The following is a 20,839-nucleotide window of genomic DNA, read 5'->3' as shown; positions in this document are numbered from 1 at the left end:
TAGACGATCCAGAATATTTTCAAAACTAAAAAGAAAAATATATTTTATTATGTGGTTGGCATTGTTCAACCTCTTTCTATAGGTTAAATTAAATTAAATTTATATTAAAAGCATATAAAAAAGAAAACCTATAGTTTTTGGTAATGTCAATATTATTATTATTCAGATAAGTGTATTAAACAAAAATTATATCAGTTATAAAATGCTCTGAATATTGCTCTTTTTATGTTTAAATAACTTTTTATTTAATAAATTCAATTAAATTAAATTTGGGTTCTTTCGACGAATAAATTAGCTCAATGAGAAGTATGTAATATTATGAATAGGTGCAAAAAAAAATTCGTACATCACAAGAGTTCATTTTTAATTAATAGATTATAATATAAACTATTAATAGTATAGTATATTATACTATATTATCAAGTAATTTTTTTAAAACGCTATGTTTGCTTAAGACAATTTATGTATTAATATTTATATTTTACATCTTTTATAACTGATATTAGATCAATATTTCTAAAAAAATATCTAAAATTGGGTATGATTAAATATATAAGCCTTAAAACAAAAAAATTCTTTTCAATTTCCTTTAATAGGGATATAAAAAAAATTATACGACTATTGATATTGATTATTTTTTAGTTCATAGCATATACTAAAACCATTGAAAACTGCAATTCTATTCCCAAAAATCGTAATTTTTCGATTTAGTTTCCAATTGAATTCACAAAGTTTTCTCCATTCATTTATACCACTACACATGACCATTCAATGGTCACGAGAGCCATTTAGTTTAAATGTTAAATGATGTGTAGACACGTTATCGACTGAATAAAGTCTCTACAGACAATTTGAAGGTATAGATATTTATTTCGTTTGGGCTTACAAAAAAGGTGAACTGTTACAATACCCGATACCCAATAATAAATTTAAATCTAAAATGTATACTTTCATAATGGATTTGAAAATTGTGGGAATTAAAATAGTAATAGGTAATTTAAATTACATTTTAAACATTAAAATAACGTCATCCGATTTTTTATAATAGTTGAATTTCACAAAATTTTTTAAACTATAAAATTAAAATTCAAAATGTTGATAAATTTATTTATATCATTTATTCATTTTAATTATGATACAACACAAAACATGGTCTAAAAATTTCATCATTTAAAATGGAGCCAAATTATATTATTTTTAAATTTTATTAAATTAATACTTTTATGTTTTTGAAATGGCCGTGAAACTGTGTCTGGATAATTTGGATTGGGTTGATAGTTAATATTTATTTGTATTTTTATAAAGTAATCTTTAGATTAAATAATGATTTAAAAGCTAGTGAGATAAGAAAAATATAAATAACTACAGACATAATTTTTAACATTAAGTTCCTAATTAGAATTTTATCACCATATGACTTTAATAGTTATGTATTTAACTCATTTTTGTCAAAAATAACCTTTCTGAAGTGTACCATCAAAATTTTATTTTATAATCTATATAATTAGCTACAATAAGCCAAAGATATTAGCTCAGCTATTTAAATTAATTAATTTCCGTATTACTTTTAAGACTGTTGTTGCAGAAGCATTTAACTAACATTAACTTAATATCTTTTATTTACGATTGAATGTTTTTTGCTTTTGTTTGTGGTAATTGTTATTAGACATTTAATTACATTATTTTACTGTAGACTAAAGTTAAGTATCGCTTGAACACTTAAACTGTGTCTTATGGCTTGTAAGAATCAATTTATTTATTCAAAATTATATTTTTAATGAATTCAAATTGAAAACAACAGTTTAATAGCTAAGGAAATAATACACAATTTGCTAAATCATCTTTACAAAAAACAAATGGAATAAAACAAAATATTTATAAGCTAAATTAAAATTAAATTTAGTAAAAAGAAATTTATTGTTATTTCCCAAATATTGTTAGGTCAAATTAATCAAAATCTCAATCAGGAAAAAAAAAGACATAAAAATTTTAAGAGAGGATATTTCTAATCAACATTTTTGAAGCTAAAAAAATTGATTCTGCCTATAATGTCGACTTGTAATTTTTGTGAAGCTTACTAGAAAACACTTTTTTCTATTAATTAAATGGAAAATTATAAAACCTCATTTATTATAACTAATAACAATGGTTGATAAATTCAATTATTTGTTGTAACTTCTTTCGATTTTTTTTAAATTAATGAAACTATTTGATTCTAAGCCATTTTTTGCACCGTTTTTAAACTTGCTTTTAGATATTTTCAACTGGTCCAATTTTTAAGATGTTTACCTACTAATTTGTAAATACAGTTAAATAAGCCACTTAAAAAATAGTAGTAATAATAGTTTTTTGATGCCCTGTAGGCAAGAATTCAGTTAAATAATTATAAACAAAAAAATAAATTCATAGTAACAAAACGTAATAGACACATAATATTATTTTTAAAAAGCACAATGAACTTCAATTTATGTATATTACCGTTAAAAATGAAAATTAGCTAGATTATTACAAATTATTGTAAATAGATTAAAAGAATCATTGAAACTATAGTTTTGACGATGACTATTAATATTAAATAAATAATTATTACGTAATTTAATAATATTAACATGGAACCTAAATTTACTGAGAAATTCTGAACAATCAATTTTATTACTAATTAAATTAAAAACAAAACGAGCCTCATTTAATTTGCTTCTCACAACTAATGTTGCTAAATCTAATAAATCATTATACTCAGCTTTAGGATAATCTAATTTATAAATAAAAATTCGTAAAAAAATATTTTGAAGGTGCTCTAAATCCAATAACAAATTAGACTGAAAAATATTCTATAAGATAGAACCATAATCTATTATTGATAGCACTTAACTCAAAACAATTATGTCTTAAACAATACTCCTAATATTAAAATTCCTATTGAAGACCTAAAGTCTTCAACGCTTTTAGTTTAATATGTTTAATATGAAAATTAAATTATAAATACTTAGATCTTTAACAAGATTAACTAATTGTAATAGACTTTTATTAACTATATATTGAAATTCAATTTTAGTTTTGTTTCGAAAAAAATTAATTTTCAAGCACTTATTAATGTTTATAGAAAACATTTTACTATGACACCATAAAACAAAAATGTTTAAATCTTTTTGTAGTTTCATACAGTCAAGGTTAAAGGATTTTATATTGTAGATTTTAATCATAAGCAAACATTAAACATTTCCTGTACATAAAAACTTTTGGAATATCGTTAATAGAAAAAAAAGAATAGGTAATAAGTGACCTCTTTGTGGTACGCCAGATATGATTTTTTCATTTTTGGAATTCTAGCGGTCATTTGTATTTGTTGGGTTCTATTACTTAAATAAGATCGTAACTAAGATAAGAAAGGATTTCTAATCCCCATTAAATGTAATTTGTTTAAAAGTATATCGTGTTTTAAACTGAGCCAAAAGCTTTTTTAAACCAGTATAAATGATATTTACTTGTTCAGTAATCTCAGCTACAGAAACTAATTTTGAAAAATAGAGCAATAAATTTGTTAAAGTTGATCTACGTTGTCAAAATCCATGTTACAAATCGCAAAACTGTATGTTCACATGATTTGTAAATTTAGTTTCAATTAACTTTTCAAATAATTTAGTTAGTTCGTTAAGTTTCAAATAGACCTATAATTTTGAATATTTGATTTGATATTAGAGTTAATAATAGGTGTTAAAAAACTATTTTACCATAGATTTGAAAAAGTACCCGAATTAGTAATAGCTAGTAAGTACATAACTGCATTTGTATTATACTATTGGCGTTATTTGATCAGGCCCACTACTAGCTCTCCTTCCAATGCGCATTAAACCATTTAAAATTTTACCAATAAATAATTAAAAATAGAAAACAAAACTGTTTCTTTAAATAGCATTTGAAATTTCTTAATATGACTTGTTCTTATAGAAGTTTTTTTCAAAATTTCAGACAAATATGTTAAGTTGAGCCTATTTTATAAAACATTAAAGATGGGTTTGTTTGGAGCCGGTAGATGTAAGTACTCCGGGAACATAATTACTAAATGTGGTCTTGCGTATAAAAAATAAACTAAAATAATAAGTATGTAAGTGAATAATTAAAAATAATTGCAAAATTGTACGAGTTGTGAATTAAAGATATTTGGTTTCTAATTTTCTAAGGTATCACACAAAATAAATAATTCGATTTTTTGTAATGTATTTTTCTTCACGTTTAATTCAATGTTTAAGTATTTTTAATTTACGTCTAGTAAACAAATTAATTACATAAATTATTTTACAAAAACAAATAATTTCATAAATTAATTTATCACTCTATATTATCTTGGATTTCACGATAAAACTATATTTATATAGAATTTTATTTTAAGTTAAAACTTTAAAAAGATTAATTTATATTTTTTAGTTATTTAATTGATTACTAAAATGTAATACGAAATAGTGTAAAATTTTTTTTTCTTCTTTATTTTTAGTTATTTAGAAGTCACTGACTTAACTCAAAAATTACTCAACGACTTAAAGTTTTTAATTGATATTTTTGAATAAACTTATTAATATAAATTTATGTTACAAGTGGAATTAGTTTTTCCATTCCTTAAAAATATTAAAATTGAATATTCTTGAGGAAATATAAATATGTTCATATTTTAAGAAGCAAATAATTTGTGAAGTTGGTTATGAAAAAAATGATATACAGCTGTGAATAAAAAAAATCTACATTCATTTCAATATACATTACCATTAACAGTATTTCATATTGATGTATGCAAAATTCATCCGTTATACATACCCACTGTATGTATTAAAATGTTTATAATTCAATAAGTACTTATCATTCAGTATATGACAAATCTATATGAATTGAATTATGAAAATGAAAGAAAATATATACTTTTAAATAATATTTACACCTCTCACAAAAGAATTTTAATATTAGGAGTATAGTTTATTTATTAAAAACAATATTAATTAGTTTTGTAATAAAAATGTAAAAAAATGGTATCTAGTTTATAATCTGTAAGCCACTTACTGTTTTATCAGAAATATGTTTTACTCTGCAGTGTAGAATAGCTGATTGTCCTATAACTGTTGTTACATTGTGAGATGAATTATCTACAAAATATGGTCTTTGTGCTGCTTCTAGTTTTAGTGAACTTGGTTTTACATTTTGTAGTGGCAAACTTGAATCCATTAAAACTAGAATAAGAGAAAGATATTTGAAAAAAATTTAAATATCAAATTATAGTAAAAAATTTAGGTTCCTCTCGACAAATTTTAATGCAGCAAATAATTATTTTAGGCCAAGTATACATACAATTATCATTATATAAATATACTCCTTGTATGTTTATATATATATATATAAAGGAATTGGATTGGAAAGATTAATCAGACTCTCTCGGATAAGCCTGCAGAAGTATTTATTAAATGACAAAATGGACCTCAATTTCTCTTTATTTTTCAACGAAAAACACGTTTCTAATTTTTATAACTCTTAACTCATTTGTTCCGTCGCCCAACATTAAATTTAATACATTGGCCATTTTATCTACACTAACATGTATTTTCCATCATTCTTTTCCAGTATTTTTAAAATCTTAATAAATTATGAGTAAACGAAAAATATAAAATATTTAAAGTTTTTTTAGGCTGTACATTAAAATGTTTCTCTGTAAAAATAATCACAACGCGTCATTGTAAGAAATGTTATCTACGGGCGTTTTCTTTTAAGCAAAATTTACTTCTTTTTAACCTAAGAGTTTGTAAAGTTATGATCTGCATAAATAATAAAAAATTATACAACGAATAAAAAGAATCACTATCGATCATGTATCCTATTCCGTAAAATATACCGTAATTTAATGATGTTAAAAGATTCATATATGTAGTACAGAGTGTAGCCAATTTGACAACTCTTATAACTTTTGATACAATTAAACCATTACTGTAATTATTTTTAACATTTTTGCATTCTTAGGTTATGTTAAAAACTCATTTTTTATTATTTATTTTAATAATACAAATAACTTTTTGAAAAATATTTATTATAGTTTAAAATTTTTTCAAAGTATCTCTTTTTTGGAAATTTTTTACAAACAAATTTGATGAGTCGATAACTACGTAAAGATAATTATTACTGATCTGAACTCAATATGCTTATTACTCAATACATGCTAAAAACATTTTTGATCGTATTTGTGTATATTAATAAAGTATACTCTGTCCATGCTACACACTCAATTTTTGTATTAAAAAGTTTGTAACTCAATAAATACTTATCTTAAAGTTGTTACATTTTGAACCATTAAGATTTTTCGTGTATAAAGAATAAAAATGTTTTTTTTTAATTTTGGAAAAATTTAGTTTATATTTTATTATTAATAATAAATAATAAATATATGTTTTTAACGTAGTTTATGAATGTAAAAATTAATGAAAAAAAATTACAATGAAATTTCAATTGTATTAAAAGTTATAAGAACTGTCAGTGAGATCTATCCACCCTAATTATAAATGCATATTATATTATATATTAAATAAGTGTTTTAATATCTAAAATATTTAAACGAGGGATTATGTAACCGAATCGGTATCGCAGTAGGGCCTGACTTGCATTGTAATGAGTTTCAGGCTTCGAAGTGTTTCCATTTGCTGAATGCATTGATATTTTGAGGAGTATAAGGCGGATATATGTAAACCCATTTTCAATTTTGAAAACTAACGTAAACCCTATAAAAATACTACAAATATGCAAGTATATTCTCTTATACGTTCGTATAATTTTTAAAATAAATTTACCACTACCTCACCATATTGTATGCCAATCACGTTATTATTTTTGTGAATTCCTCCTTTATATTATAGAAATTGAAAAAAAGAGTTCATACGTGTCTTTGATTTGGGAGACGTAAATTTCTTATATAACACTGTTAAAAAATGATCCATAATTGTATACATCAGTATGGAATTTTTTAATTATATATTTTTAATATAAATGTTAATTGTACATACAAGTAGAATATTTTTCCCTTACATTATATTCATTAAAAACTCCCAGTACATATAAGCGACAATTCAACAATTTTTTTAAATGGTTTTTTACAAGTACGTTAATGCCTGAATGAGAGTTAAAATCAGTTATTTAAGCTGTAATACTTTTCCTCAATAATATTAGTTATTTAAAAAATACTTATGCTTATTATTTTCACTAAAATATTATTTAAGTATTAATATTTAAAAAATCGTTGAGCGTTAAGAGTTAAAGAAAAAATATTATTTATTTATATTTATATTATAATAATATTATATAATACATAATATTATGTACATTGTACATAAAAAAGTAATTATTTTTAAATAAATATTTTATAACTTAAATTAAATATATTTTTTTCATTATTAATTGTACAAATACTACAATTTATTATACTTTCATAAAAATCGTTAAGATCTTAATTTCTTTTAGAATACAATATAATGAAATTTTTGCCTCTATTAATTATGAAAGCGCACTTAGTTTTGAAATTTCATTAAAATCAATCCATTTTTTTAGTTTTTTCGATTTTATTAAAATTTATTTAACTGAAATTGGACTATCTTCATAAAACTTAAAATCAAAATATCGAGTCATAATAGAAAATTAACATGGAAACATTATTATTATTTATAAGAATTAAGAAAAATTTTATTATTAAAAATTCATATTAATTCACAATGTTTTTTTTTCAAATTACCGTAATGTACATTAAATTATAAAGTTAAAAGTAAATTTTTAACAAATAAAATGAACTTCCATTTTTATAAAACATTAAATTTATCATATTCTATCTTTTCCATAAAAATTAAACTCTTAACAAAAAAGTAATAAAGAACATTTTACTTTTTTCAGCTATAAATAATATTAAGTTTTTTTAAAAAAAATTATTTATCGACATAATTTTGAGGGATAAATTTTAAAAGCTAAATAATAACCTATAATATCTTATAATCCAATAAGTTAAAAATTTTAAAAACTTGACTAATTGATAACTAGTTTTGAAATATTGTCCATTGAAGTAACGTCATAAATATCTATTATCATTTAAGCCATTTCCATCAATAGTACTAGTAAAATGTTTACTGATATTGCTAAGAAACACAAAATTGTTTATTATCGAAAATTAAGTATTGACATCAATAAAATGTTTAACTGCTTCAAATTGATTTAATTGACGGTGCTAGAATTTAAAAATTTAAAGAATAAGTAACTAAAAAAAAAGTTTAGCTACGCTTTAATTTTTTTATAAGACAAATGTCATAACGTTAAATGTAACTTGATCCTCTCTCTTATACCTATATATTTTATTAACATTAATAGTATTATTTCAAAACTGGCTATTGACCAGTTGTGACGTGAAAAAAAAGTACCAATTCATTTTTTTATTATATTTGTAAATTTTTGTTAATTTTATTTAATGAGTGATTCTAATGTGTCTTACTTATTCTCGTTTTTTGAGTTCATATTTTTTTGGATTTGATAAATTTTATTGCGTCGCACGCATTTGTGATAGTTAGCTATGTTTGCTACTTCTGTAACTGATTCAATATGTGTACAGTCACTCAGTTTCACTCCCTTCTTAATACCCTGAACGCCACTATGCATTACTTTGTCATCTGTTGGTAAATCATAAATTCAATTTTTTTATTAATTTTCGGCACTGGTTACTGTAAATTTCAATGACCTCAAATGTTTAACTAATATGTTGCTATCAATCCACCAAATTTCATATTGAGATTTTAAATGCGAATTCGGAAATTCCTATTTGTGTTATGGTCTAACCGTAGCGATGTTCATTTTTAAGCACTGCAAAGTAATTGTAAAATTATTATTGTTTTTCGTGAATGACTCCTCTACATTAATTTATGTACATTTTTTAAGTTTTGTTGACGTTGATTGATCCTAGATCTAGTTTAGAGCTGGTAATATATATTTAATATTGCAATGACCTGAACCAAAATTTTTTTGTTCGCCATGCACCTGTTGTGATTTTTTTTCATATTTTATTTTTTTTTTAGACTCCTATATTGTTATTTAGGTATCTCATAGTAAGAGTTGTATCCCTGACAGTGACGGACATGTTCCAAAACTGTCCGTCCCGTTTAAATTAATTTATTTTTTGTACTGATTGCAACGAATATGTATTTATTTATAATTTATTGAATGATATATATTATATGATTATGTAGCATATGAAAATATTTTTCTGGGGTATACCAACGTCTTGCAAGCTTAGTCTTACTATTTAAGACTCGTGTTTAACTAGGTGCGTTTATACAGAATAACTGAGCGAACTGTTGTGTTCGACGATCTAAAGGTATCCGAAGGCGTTAATCGTATCCTCAAATCATAAAAGTTGTAGGTGTAATTTTTTATTATTAATAAATAAATTTAATTATTTTGTATGTCTCTGTTTCCTTTAATTTTCAGATGAGATATTTTAACCACTCGATTTTTTGACTCATTTTGACTGATTTTTACTTAAATTGCATTTTATTAATAAAGTCCCTGTAATTACTCTTAGCCACAAATATTCTTTATGCGCGTATAGTGTTCAACGGGATCATGTATCTTATATTCATTATCCTTCAAAAATCATTTTCCATTAGTTCATGAAGAACAAATAATGGTCTTGTATAAAATTATATCAAATTCATTATGATTATGAAGTACAAAGTTTTTTGTACTTCAACTGTCAATGAGTCACCAAATATCAGATTCAATTTTAATTTGTTTTTAGTCTTCAATTGTTATATCTCATAGTATGTAATTTAACATGGTCAGCTAATAAACAATTTATTTATTTTATTTTAGTTGCTTAATTTAAAGATAACTTATAAAAATCGAACAACATAACTTTTTTTATTGAATTATTACTATTCCTGAATATATTAAATTAAATTCAACGTCAATTTTTTTTATTTTCCATTAAAATACCATTGTAGTTGTCTACCCTAGTAGGTTGGCTATCTTATTTTTTCTTTGTATCCATTACAAATTTATAACATGTAAGGTACAAATTATTATCCGTTGTGACCAAGATTTAAGTTTAAACGTTGCACCCTTACACAGAAACTTTTTTTAAAATCAGTTCTTCATTTAACTTTGTACAAATAATTTTAATACATAAGCATGATAAATTTCACGAATATTATACTTCACAACATTTTTTGTACAAAATAATAAGGTAGTAAATTCTTAATGGAATTTTATGGCTGATTCTAAATCTGGACTTAGAATTTTCAGATTGATTCCAGTTTTTTAGATAATTGATAATTAGTGAAAATTAAATAACTACGTAATACATTGCTCATTAAAAAAAAAACCAATTAAACCTTTAAAGGACTATTTTTAAGAGCCACTTTCAATATTTTAGATCTATACCTCAAATTTAATCCACTACACAAGCCCTTCAAAGTTGATTTTGACGGTTATTTTACAAAAATTAGAACTAAATTTTTTCCTATAACTTTTTTCTGCTTAAGTCTATAATTATAAATTTTTAATTAGTGATAGAAAATTATATAAGAATTTTAATATTGTACTTTTTGTGTTTTTAACAATTTTAAATACTAAAATAGTCTTTTTTTAACAGTGAAAAAATGCCTAATGCTAAAATTTTGATATTATTAAAATATTTTTATAAAAATTATCTTTAATACTGAAATTAAATATACTTTAAAATAAGTATGTGCACAATTTTCTATAGTTTTAGACCCTGAAAAAAGGTTTTATTAGATTTGTTGATCACTATTTGTTAAGTTCTAGAGCTATATTACACAATTAATAATTAAAGTACATTAGTTTTTGTTCATTGATAAATTTGTTTGACCTAACCAATCAATCAGTTTACAATTTGATTTAATGTTTATTGACTAATTATTTTTAAATGGGTTTTTTTTTAATTTTTTTATTTATTTAATGAGTTACAAATTACATAATTTTATGATTTCCACTAATTAGAGTTTATCTCAAAAAATAGAATTCTTCAAAAAATTGTAATTTAATATTCGGAATCAGCGACGAAATTCCATTCGAAATTTACTATCATGTTGTTTGACACAGGAAATTTTTAATTTTTTGTTGTTTTTAGTTTAGTGTTTTTAGTTACAATATTCAAGGTTGATTGATTTATTGTTGTCCACTAATTTCGGGAAACTTAATATTATTTCCTTAACTTATTATTGTTTAAGGAGATAAACTAATAATATTTCTGAAAAAAAAATGTAATTAATTTAAAAAGTACTATTTAAAAAGATGAAGTTGTTACACATATAAATGTCAAAGAATAAAAATAAAAAGTAATCAATCAATTAAAAATTGAGAAGAACAAATAACACAACACAATAAAATAAATACTTTTTAAATTTAACCAAAAAAAAAATTCTCATAATTATTTTAAAATAAATGTGATTGTCAACGATAAATCAAACACGCTGTATAATGTTTAATACTATACATAGTACATATATTAGATATTAGGTATATATTAGATTAAACCTACAATTTGTTTAGGGTATTAGTTTTTAACTGATCAATTATTTTTGTTATTAATATTACCAGCTACAGTAAAAATAAAAATATATCATTAGCGATTACGACAAAAAAATGATATTTATTAAGTGAACGTGACTTTGTAGAATGACACGTTTTTCATTTTGTTCCTACAGATTTTTTTTTCATTTTAAGGAGAGAAAATTGTTTTTTCTCTCTTTCTTGTTTGTGGGAAAATTAAGAGTACGAATTCGTAAAACTACTGCCATCATTGCAAACCATTCGTCAAAAGTTTTACGATTATCAAATCCTGGTTACGTCAAAAATCCATTTTCAATCGCAAGATACCAAAAATACTTTTGAGCACGTCTCTAGTAGAAATAAGATTATTATTTTTTTTTTTATGAAACTTGGTCAAGAGATATATGCATGAGAATGGCCAGTTATAAAGTAAGTTTTCTTATTTTCATATGAATAGAACAATCATTTAAAATTATTTTATCCATTATAAATATACCAATAGAGACAAATCTTACCACAATTCCTAACAAAAAAAAAAATAATTATTTATATTTCTTCTTTATAACTGATCTGACTTCTGGAAAAAGCACAAAGTAGTCTTAAATTAATAATATAAAAAGTTTTGTTTAATTAATAGAAACACTGAAAATATTAGAGATACTTTTTGATAAAAAAGACTTTGTATTTTTATAGATCTTGAATATGGTAGTTTGGTTTAGTAATATTACTATTATTTTTAGTTTTAAAATGACATCCTATCAAACTAAAATTCATCTTTATAGAATAATTCTATTAACGCTAGCCAATCGATATTTCATAAAATAATATTTATTTAAAGAAAATTATTTTTAGTATTTTTTAATTTTACGTATTTCTTGATTTAACATTTTAATTACTTTTTAGTTAATAATTTATATCTCATAATGGTAACAAATAAAGTTGACACTTTATTTATTTATATGAAAACTAACATATATTACTAGTTTATAAACTAAAGGTTATTTAATTAAGAAAAACACTGGTCAATAACAATTTAAACCCATTATTTTGAATGTTATTATGATTTTAAAATTTAAAAGTAAATACATAGAGATAAGGTGTGGTTATAAAAATATTTATCATTTGACATTTCTTGCCACTCCCTCCTTCTGTTAAGGTTTAAAAATAATATAACTTTCAAAGTACTAGTCTAAAAGTTGTTAATGACCGGTCATTTTCTTAATTAAATAATTTTTTCAATTTATAATATACATATTATGTATGTCATCATCTAAAAGTGTAATATTGATACCCTTATAGGGTACAAAGGATTAAGACGGTACCGTTTTTCCCTCATCTAAACATTATGTTAACCTATATGAAAGTGTATCGGTATCTGAATCATATCGATATGCGCAACGAATATGGCAGTAACTTATTTTTTCCTATTTTCCAAGAGATCAAAGATAAAATTTATTCTCTAAGCAGTATAATTCCGATTCAAACTAAATTTTCTATATTTTGATTAAAGTTATTATAAAAAGACTAAAACATAAATTCAAAGTTGAATTTTTTGGGTTACTGCCTTATTCGTTGCGCATGGTAATATGTGCACAATGCCCTGGTGGTAAGATTTGTCTTTACAAAGACTCAAATCCGCTATTATTCATTGTCCTTAATCGAGCCATACTCAGTCTTATTCAATATACGAACTCTTTATCCATCAGCTCATATTCATCAAAACAGTTAAGAATTATTATTATTATTATTACTTATTAAATAATACTTATTTGTATTTATTTAGTGAAGTATAACAGCCATCCCCTGTTCATTTATTTTTAATACCCTACGGATGTAGAAACTTTTGTATACATTTTAATATTATTATCTATAAATCAATTTTTAAATATTATTTCTTTAAGTGAGTATACCTAAATTTTAATCTCTTTTCTTTTATTCCTAGTTTCATCTTAACAATGTAAATAGTTAACACTTCTCTTAATATGGTAAACCTCTGATCGATTACAACAACTGTTGCATCCTAACAAAATTATTAACTACGAAATTAATTTTGACACTTTTATTAAACATTTTTCCTTTAGATTTTGTCCATTAATACATATTCGTATTTTCTATAAGTAATTTAAAAAAACTAGACAACTTAAAGGCTATAATAGACCAAATTCCATGACAATGTTTTATTAAATATCTAATTACATAAGAAAAAAAAACAGAAAATTATAAATTATATTAAAAAGTTTTCATTTAAAGTAATATATAGAAAATTTTGAATGAGTTTTGAAAAGTTGATATGTCAATTTTAGCAAGTTTTTAGAAAAGTAAAAATTAAAAATTTTAATGATGCTTATAAGAATTGACATTTTTAAAATGAAAAAAAAACATACCTTTATATTATTGTTTATTCTTAATTTATTATCTATCGAAGAAAATATTCCCTCTCTAAACTTTTGAAAAAATGATTTTTCTTTCTTATTATTGACAAATAATAAAAAAAACTTGGTACAATGGAAATACGAAATAGTTGGGACAAGAACAAATAATATCTAACAGTGATTTACATCAAAATCATAAAAAGTACTTCCATGCAAATCTGTTAAATTTAACAAAATGTTGTATATTATAATAATTCAAAGTTGTATATATACAATTGAAAATTTCAATATAAAACAGCATATTCATTTAACTATGGTGGTTTTTTACAAATATAAGATAAGGTAAAGGAAAATTTTTTTTTTATTTATAGTACATAACATAAGCTTTAATTTAACATATGTTTGAAACTTGGATAATTTTAGGAACATTCTTAAAACTTTTGAATATCAAACTTTTATTAACTTAAGTTGAAAATGTTCTATTTTATATACGTTTCAAGTTTTAATTACCCCCTAAATAAGGGGAAATAGTCCAATTTTTTAAAAAAAGTATGTACAATTATAGGGAAATATCTAAGATATATATAAAAAAATTATTTCGATTCATCCATTTCAAAAAAAGTTATAACAGTTTTAAGAAAAAAAGAATTTTTAAATGACAAAATTTACCGATTCTAAAAATCATATTTTTAAACTTTCCCACATTTATTTTTAAAAATATTAAATATTTTTTAATGTTTACATTAGAAGCTCTCAATTTTGAAAATTATTAAGCTACCAGTTTTTTGAAATCTTTGATATTTCGTTTGAAATTGATAACTTTAAAAAGTCAGAGAAAGATCTTATCTAAGACGGTGGGAATGTATGCCTATCAGACATATTTTTTTGTTGCGTTAAAACTATAATTTCACGTAAGCCCGTGTAGATATCAACAGTTTGATTTGATATTTTGCAAAAATTATTTTTATACTAGTTATAGTAAAAAAGGGGCAAAATCACCGAAAACTTCAAAAATTTGTAAAATAGCTAGCACCCTAATATACATAATAACTGTATATTTTGCGTCGTTATAATTTTATATAATCTGATTTTATGATAGTAATACAGTGTCCAATGTTGCACAATAATTGACTTGTATTTTTTTTAATTATAAATACTGCTGAGAGGTTAACCTAATGTATGAATTTGTGTGATGGATTCCCATACATTTCTAATTTTTGTTTTGAAACGTTCGACTCCAATATCACTAGTCTTAGGTTATACTTCATAATAACTCTAATATCTTCGTTTGAAAAAATAATTACAATCAAATATTTTGTTCGACATTTTACATCACTTAACATATTCCATTCGAACTTTTTAATTTAATTCAGTTTACTTGAATGCACTAAATCATTGTCTTGTAGTTCAAATGTACATGGATGCCAAAAGAAAACAAATACAAGTTTCGTTACAAAACTAATGTGTCCTTACAATTTATTGGTAAGGTGAACACGGTCTCCTGAATCGAAAATTAAACTTAAAACTATAAATCTCGACTTAGCAACGTAATGAGATAACACAGTGGTGGAAGTGTTTGGACGGTAAGTAAAAGGAACGTTAAAAAAGATACTGGATATCTTGGTTGAACGACAGTCTAGACTTTTAAAATACACGCGAATACACTTGGCAATCTTTTCCTTCCTGTTTTCATCTTTGAAGAAGCAAAAAAACTATCGCTCGTTAGAATGTTATTTTTTCAAGCTGTTATAAATTAAAAGACTTTCCTTTTTTTGTTTTCCTTTCATTATCAGTATTACTAGTATTTTCACGTCTTTCAACATTAATTTATTGCTTAGAGATAATGGTAAATTAGCATCAAAGATGGCATATTTAGTTTAGCTCGACAAACGTCTAATTTTAAGTTTTGAATTTATTAAATTATCTTTTATTTTTAGTTTATCAAATTCAATATTTTGTATGAAATGACTAAATAAATAAAAAATACAAGTGGTTTTTTCTATTTTTAAATTTGCTGAAATGCAAATACTTATTAAATAAATAATTTAAACTTAATAACAGTAAAAAAAATCCAGAGTCGCGGCATTGTTGGGACAGCATATATAATATTTGACAGTTATTGTCTCTATGAAAAAAATATTTCGAATCCAATCGATTATATTTCATAATAATTTTAATATTTATAATTTTACAATTATAAAAAAAAATGTTTAAATTTGTGGGAGGTCTTTTTCAAACTCTTCTTGTACTTAAGTGCTTTTTAAAATTTTCACAAAAAGCATACTTACAGAAAACTTTTTTTTTTATTGTTTTAAAATTTTATTGAGATCAGTTTCAAAAAAATATATTATAGCAGTTTTTAAATGCAGAGATCAATTTAAAAAAAAGCCTTACTTTTTGTATCGCTATTTTGAGATATTATAGTAAATTTCTAAAAATAAAGATTTTTTCCTAATTTTTGTCGATGGTGGGCACAACAATGTTTCTTTTTAACCTTAACTTTAATTTTAGCTTCGATGCAAAATTGAGAAGGTATTAATTTTACTATGATGTGGTTTTTAATTTTCTATTTATTTATTGTGTCTGTGAACGCTCAATCTCAGCTCTTACTGGACCGAGTGACTCAACCGAATTCTTTCAACAATATGTCAAAAGATCAAAAATTGTATTTAATCGAAGATATTACCCTCAAAAATGTATAAAAATTTCCTCGTTTCCAGTAAATGGAGTAAATTTGAATCAGCTTAAATTGCCATTTTTTTCGTACGGTTGCCAAGTCGGTAATACTTATGTCTAACACACTTGGAGTACGAGATTCCAACCCGCTTATGGCAGGGAATTTTTTGCATTTTATTCTTATTTCTCTTTGAGTTAAAATAAATTTTCAACTCATTTAATTTTTATCTCATTTAGATTCAATAACTTTAATAATGACCAAGGATCCCATCACTATAGTCTCCCCTCATTAGAATAAATTTCTGAATCATACTAATATTGTTTTACTATGCGATTTATTTTTCTAACTCTCACTTAACCTACTTTTTTCAACGTTATGTCAAATGATTACACTTGACCTATTTTTACGATAAAAATGCAAACAAATATTGAGATTTTCTGATAAATTAACTGTATAACTTACTTAATAGTAACTATAAAATTTACTAACTGCATATTAATCTTAGTAATAACATTTTTTTAATTCTCATAAAATTTTCTATTTAATGATGTCAATTTCAAACTTGCGTGTTGTGTTAAAAGAAATGGTAACAAATCAACTTTTTTCTATTATAAACATTCCCAAAAAAATTTATAAAAAACCAATAAAATAGGTTAAAATATCATTTTGCGCTGATTATTTTTAACGTTTGGTGATAAACTGCTGATCTGTTGAAGTTTACCCCTAAAGCTGGATCTCCATATCCATATCCAGGCTTTTGATTGAACAGGTTGGTGTCTTTAGCAATCCTGATCCCATCCAGCAGACCTGGAAGGGATCAGAACCAAAGGTATAACAGAGAGACACTTGCATCGGCCACGACCAGTCAAAGGCTACCTTGCATCACTGGTAAACCGGGGGATCTGGAAGCCCACGCTGTTGGTTAAACGTGCCAGATTCATGGTGTCGGACTTGGCTTGGTTTCAATGCTAGCGGGACACGTGGGGATGCACTATTCTGTCATGCGCACAAGATCCTTATTTTGGGTAGAGAGTCGCACTCCGATTCCAGCTATGGTCTTTTCTTAGGAGACCGTAGTGGTGCTCTGCCGTGCACCTTAAAATACAGCTAAAGAGCAGTTTTGGTGGTGGGACTCTGCGAATCCAACTCTAGGAAAAATTTCTGCTATACTGGGTGGGTTTTGGGAACCTAGACTACACGCACCATTGCCTCCGGCGGCCGGGGGAGCTGATCCGCCCCCCCTCCGGACGGCAAAGAGTAACTATGACTTTTTTAAGGTATAAAAAATCAAAATTAATAATAATTAAAAAAAAAATTTTTTTTTTGTTTTAATAATTTTTCTATATGTAAATATTCATTTTTTACTAGTTACTAATAATATCAAAAATTAGAAGTGATAGAAAAAGTCTAATTTCATATTTGAAAACAGCGCGAAAATTTGATTTAGAAAAGTATATTTTTGATTCTAATGAAAGTTCCTTGTAGTGCTGTGTATTTATTCATAAGTAACAAACAGTTTTTATTGAAAAGTAATGCATCAAGCCCTTTAAATTTTTATACCATTTAAAAGTATAGAAATATACAACTATTTTATTATTTTAAATAATTTCTTCGTATAAATTACAATATTAAATTATTGTATATCAATTTCATACTAAATTTATTTACTGTAATTAGTATTTATTCATATATTATTTTTTTTAATCAAAGGACCACTAATCAGGATATTGTTAGGGACTAGTTAATACTTGAAGATCTTGGTCAAAACCAAGAATCGGAAGCTACCCGACGTTTGCCTAAATATCATCCCTATCTCCTTAAATGAGTTTTAATTACCTGAAGGAGACATAGGCAATCGTGTACCTAAGTTACAGGGGATAGATTATTAAATAAAATTAAACTATTGTTTTATATCAACGACAAAGTAAAGTTATATTCAAGATGATCAGTAAATATAAGTTATATGTAATGTACAATACGTTTGACCTGAATCCTGGTACAGTTGGTTAGTAGGTATATCCAAGTGAGACGAAGTTGGTTGGGTATGATAATATTTGGCGATAGACGGGTCGTTGAATAAAACAAGTTAAGTTATAAATAATATAAATAAGACGAAAGTATTAGTATTGAAAACTATGTCTATAACGGCCACTCAAACACAACTGCCCTTTGTTAGTTTGACGTCAGTAGCTCCGGGCTACAGACTAGTAGAATTGTCATATCAGCATCTCCCTCTATGCTAATTAATATGTATTACGAATTAAGTAAAAAGAAATAAAACGTGTGTAATATAAGTGGTAAAAACAGTAATAAATGTTTTTACAATATAATTAAGGAAATAGAAGTTGATGTTGCTTTTGTAATTATCCACCAATTTCTTAGAGTTAAATACTATCTACGATTTTCATCGAAGCAATTCTTATGATAGTGATTTTAATCACTGTCAGATATTATCTTTACTTGTCCCAACTATGCTACATTCATACTGTGCCACAATCTCTTTGTGCTACCGTTTATTTTATTTTAATAATATTGATGTTACGTTGAATTTCTAAAGTAAAACTTAGTGAAAAAAACTGTATAAGTAAAATATTTAACAAATTCCCTTAAATTAATTGGAATTCATATTACAATGAAGAAAAATAAATAAATATTTTTTTACTTGGTGTTTTTTATACTAAAATTAAATTATATGAATTAATTATTTTCTAATTTGAAAAACTTTTACTTAAAGTTTAGATTAGTACTGCATTATTTAAAGCCTCGATCAAACTGCATGTTTGTTGTAAAATAAATAATTAAATAAATCAAAAAAATTTTTTTTTACTTGATTGTTATTTTAGAACACTTTATTGACTCCATAAAAAAGTGATGTTGGTCAAAAAGAATACTATTTTTTTTTTTTTGTGTGTGCTGGCCACTATAAGACAAAATTTTCCATATAAAAAAGAGTGAAGCATTTTCAAAATAGTCATTTTTAGATTAAATAAAAACGTGAAAACTTTTCATTTTTCTAACTTCATATTAAGTACTTATTTTTTTTTTAATTAAATACGTTTAAGAACATAGCTTGCTATCAGTATGCAGTCAAAGGGTGTGTAGAAAATTTAACATCTCGTATTTTGATGTGGCATTTATTTCATTATAGAAAATTACTTCATCAGGACAATGGCAATGTATTGTGCTGTTATCATAACACTGTTGAAACTTATTGATCACCGTACACTTTATGAGACAGCAGAAATAAAAGTCATAAAAATTAATGAACTGAACGCTGAAGATGATAAACTACCACCACAATGTTCTTCACATTCAACTGTTCCTCCAACAAATATTCACTGTATATTTTCTTCGTCAAAACAATACGGGCATTCTTTCCAACCATTAATAAGTGCTGAATGCTCATACAATTTAAAACTGAGTGAAAAATATTCGATTGAATGCGAAATCATTAGCTCTCAAAACTACAATAAAAAAACAAAAGTACGTTTTCATATGATCAATAGTAAAAATAATGTATTTGTAGTTGACGAAGAGTTATGAATTTCAATTCCAAAAATGACCAACGCCATAAAAGGAATTGTTACAAGCTTCGACCAGTTCATGAGCGTTGTTAATGTTGAAATAAATTGTTCAATGGACCTGCCAATTGGGACACCGTCAACTTTCAAAAAGTCATTTGATAAAATCCGTTACACTCGGATGGAAGCGGCACTTGCTACTTTTTCTTACACGTACGAGTGTGTTTCACCTGAAGTAAGATCAATTTTGCTTGGACATCAACAACAACATTCACTCGAATATTACGAAAATCTGACAGATAACCTATTAGCTCCCAATTTATCTGGCTTGAATGAGTCACAGCTGTCTGCTGTGAAGCATGTCCTACGCACTCCAGTTTCTCTAATACAAGGGCCTCACGGTACTGACTAGTACTTGTACTACTATTGTATACAATCTGTCCAAGTCCGAAACCGTATTAGTTTGTGTACCGTCGAATAATTCTGTTGATGACTTGGCTATAGCCGTGGCTAAAACAGGCATCGATGTCATTAGACTTGTCAAAAAGACAAAAGAGACTGTTAAAAGTGATTTTTCAAGTATTAATCTTAGTGAATAAATAAAAAAGCTTGTGGATCATTCAGAATTTAAACTCTTCAAGGGTTGATTGATCAAGAGGTCGAGTTGAGCCCAAAAGAGAGAAGGGACTACAATTATC

The 20,839-nt window shown here is 24.9% G+C and overlaps 1 protein-coding gene across 2 annotated transcripts in view; it reads right to left on the bottom strand.

Moving 5' to 3' along the window:
• The window catches only part of LOC126895393 (lachesin-like), a 96,361-nt gene that overhangs the window by 16,320 nt on the left and 59,202 nt on the right, over nt 1–20,839 (bottom strand). For both annotated transcript variants that reach the window (XM_050667214.1, XM_050667213.1), the window contains exon 3: nt 5,050–5,216. In XM_050667214.1, coding sequence (XP_050523171.1) covers nt 5,050–5,216 — 167 coding nt within the window. The remainder of the gene's footprint in view (nt 1–5,049; nt 5,217–20,839) is intronic.

The sequence above is a fragment of the Daktulosphaira vitifoliae genome, unplaced genomic scaffold (genome assembly GCF_025091365.1).
Source record: "Daktulosphaira vitifoliae isolate Bord-2020 unplaced genomic scaffold, ASM2509136v1 Scaffold_1, whole genome shotgun sequence".
NCBI lineage: Eukaryota > Metazoa > Arthropoda > Insecta > Hemiptera > Phylloxeridae > Daktulosphaira > Daktulosphaira vitifoliae.
Note: the sequence above shows the minus strand (reverse complement) of the source record. Positions and strands in the feature narration are given on the sequence as shown.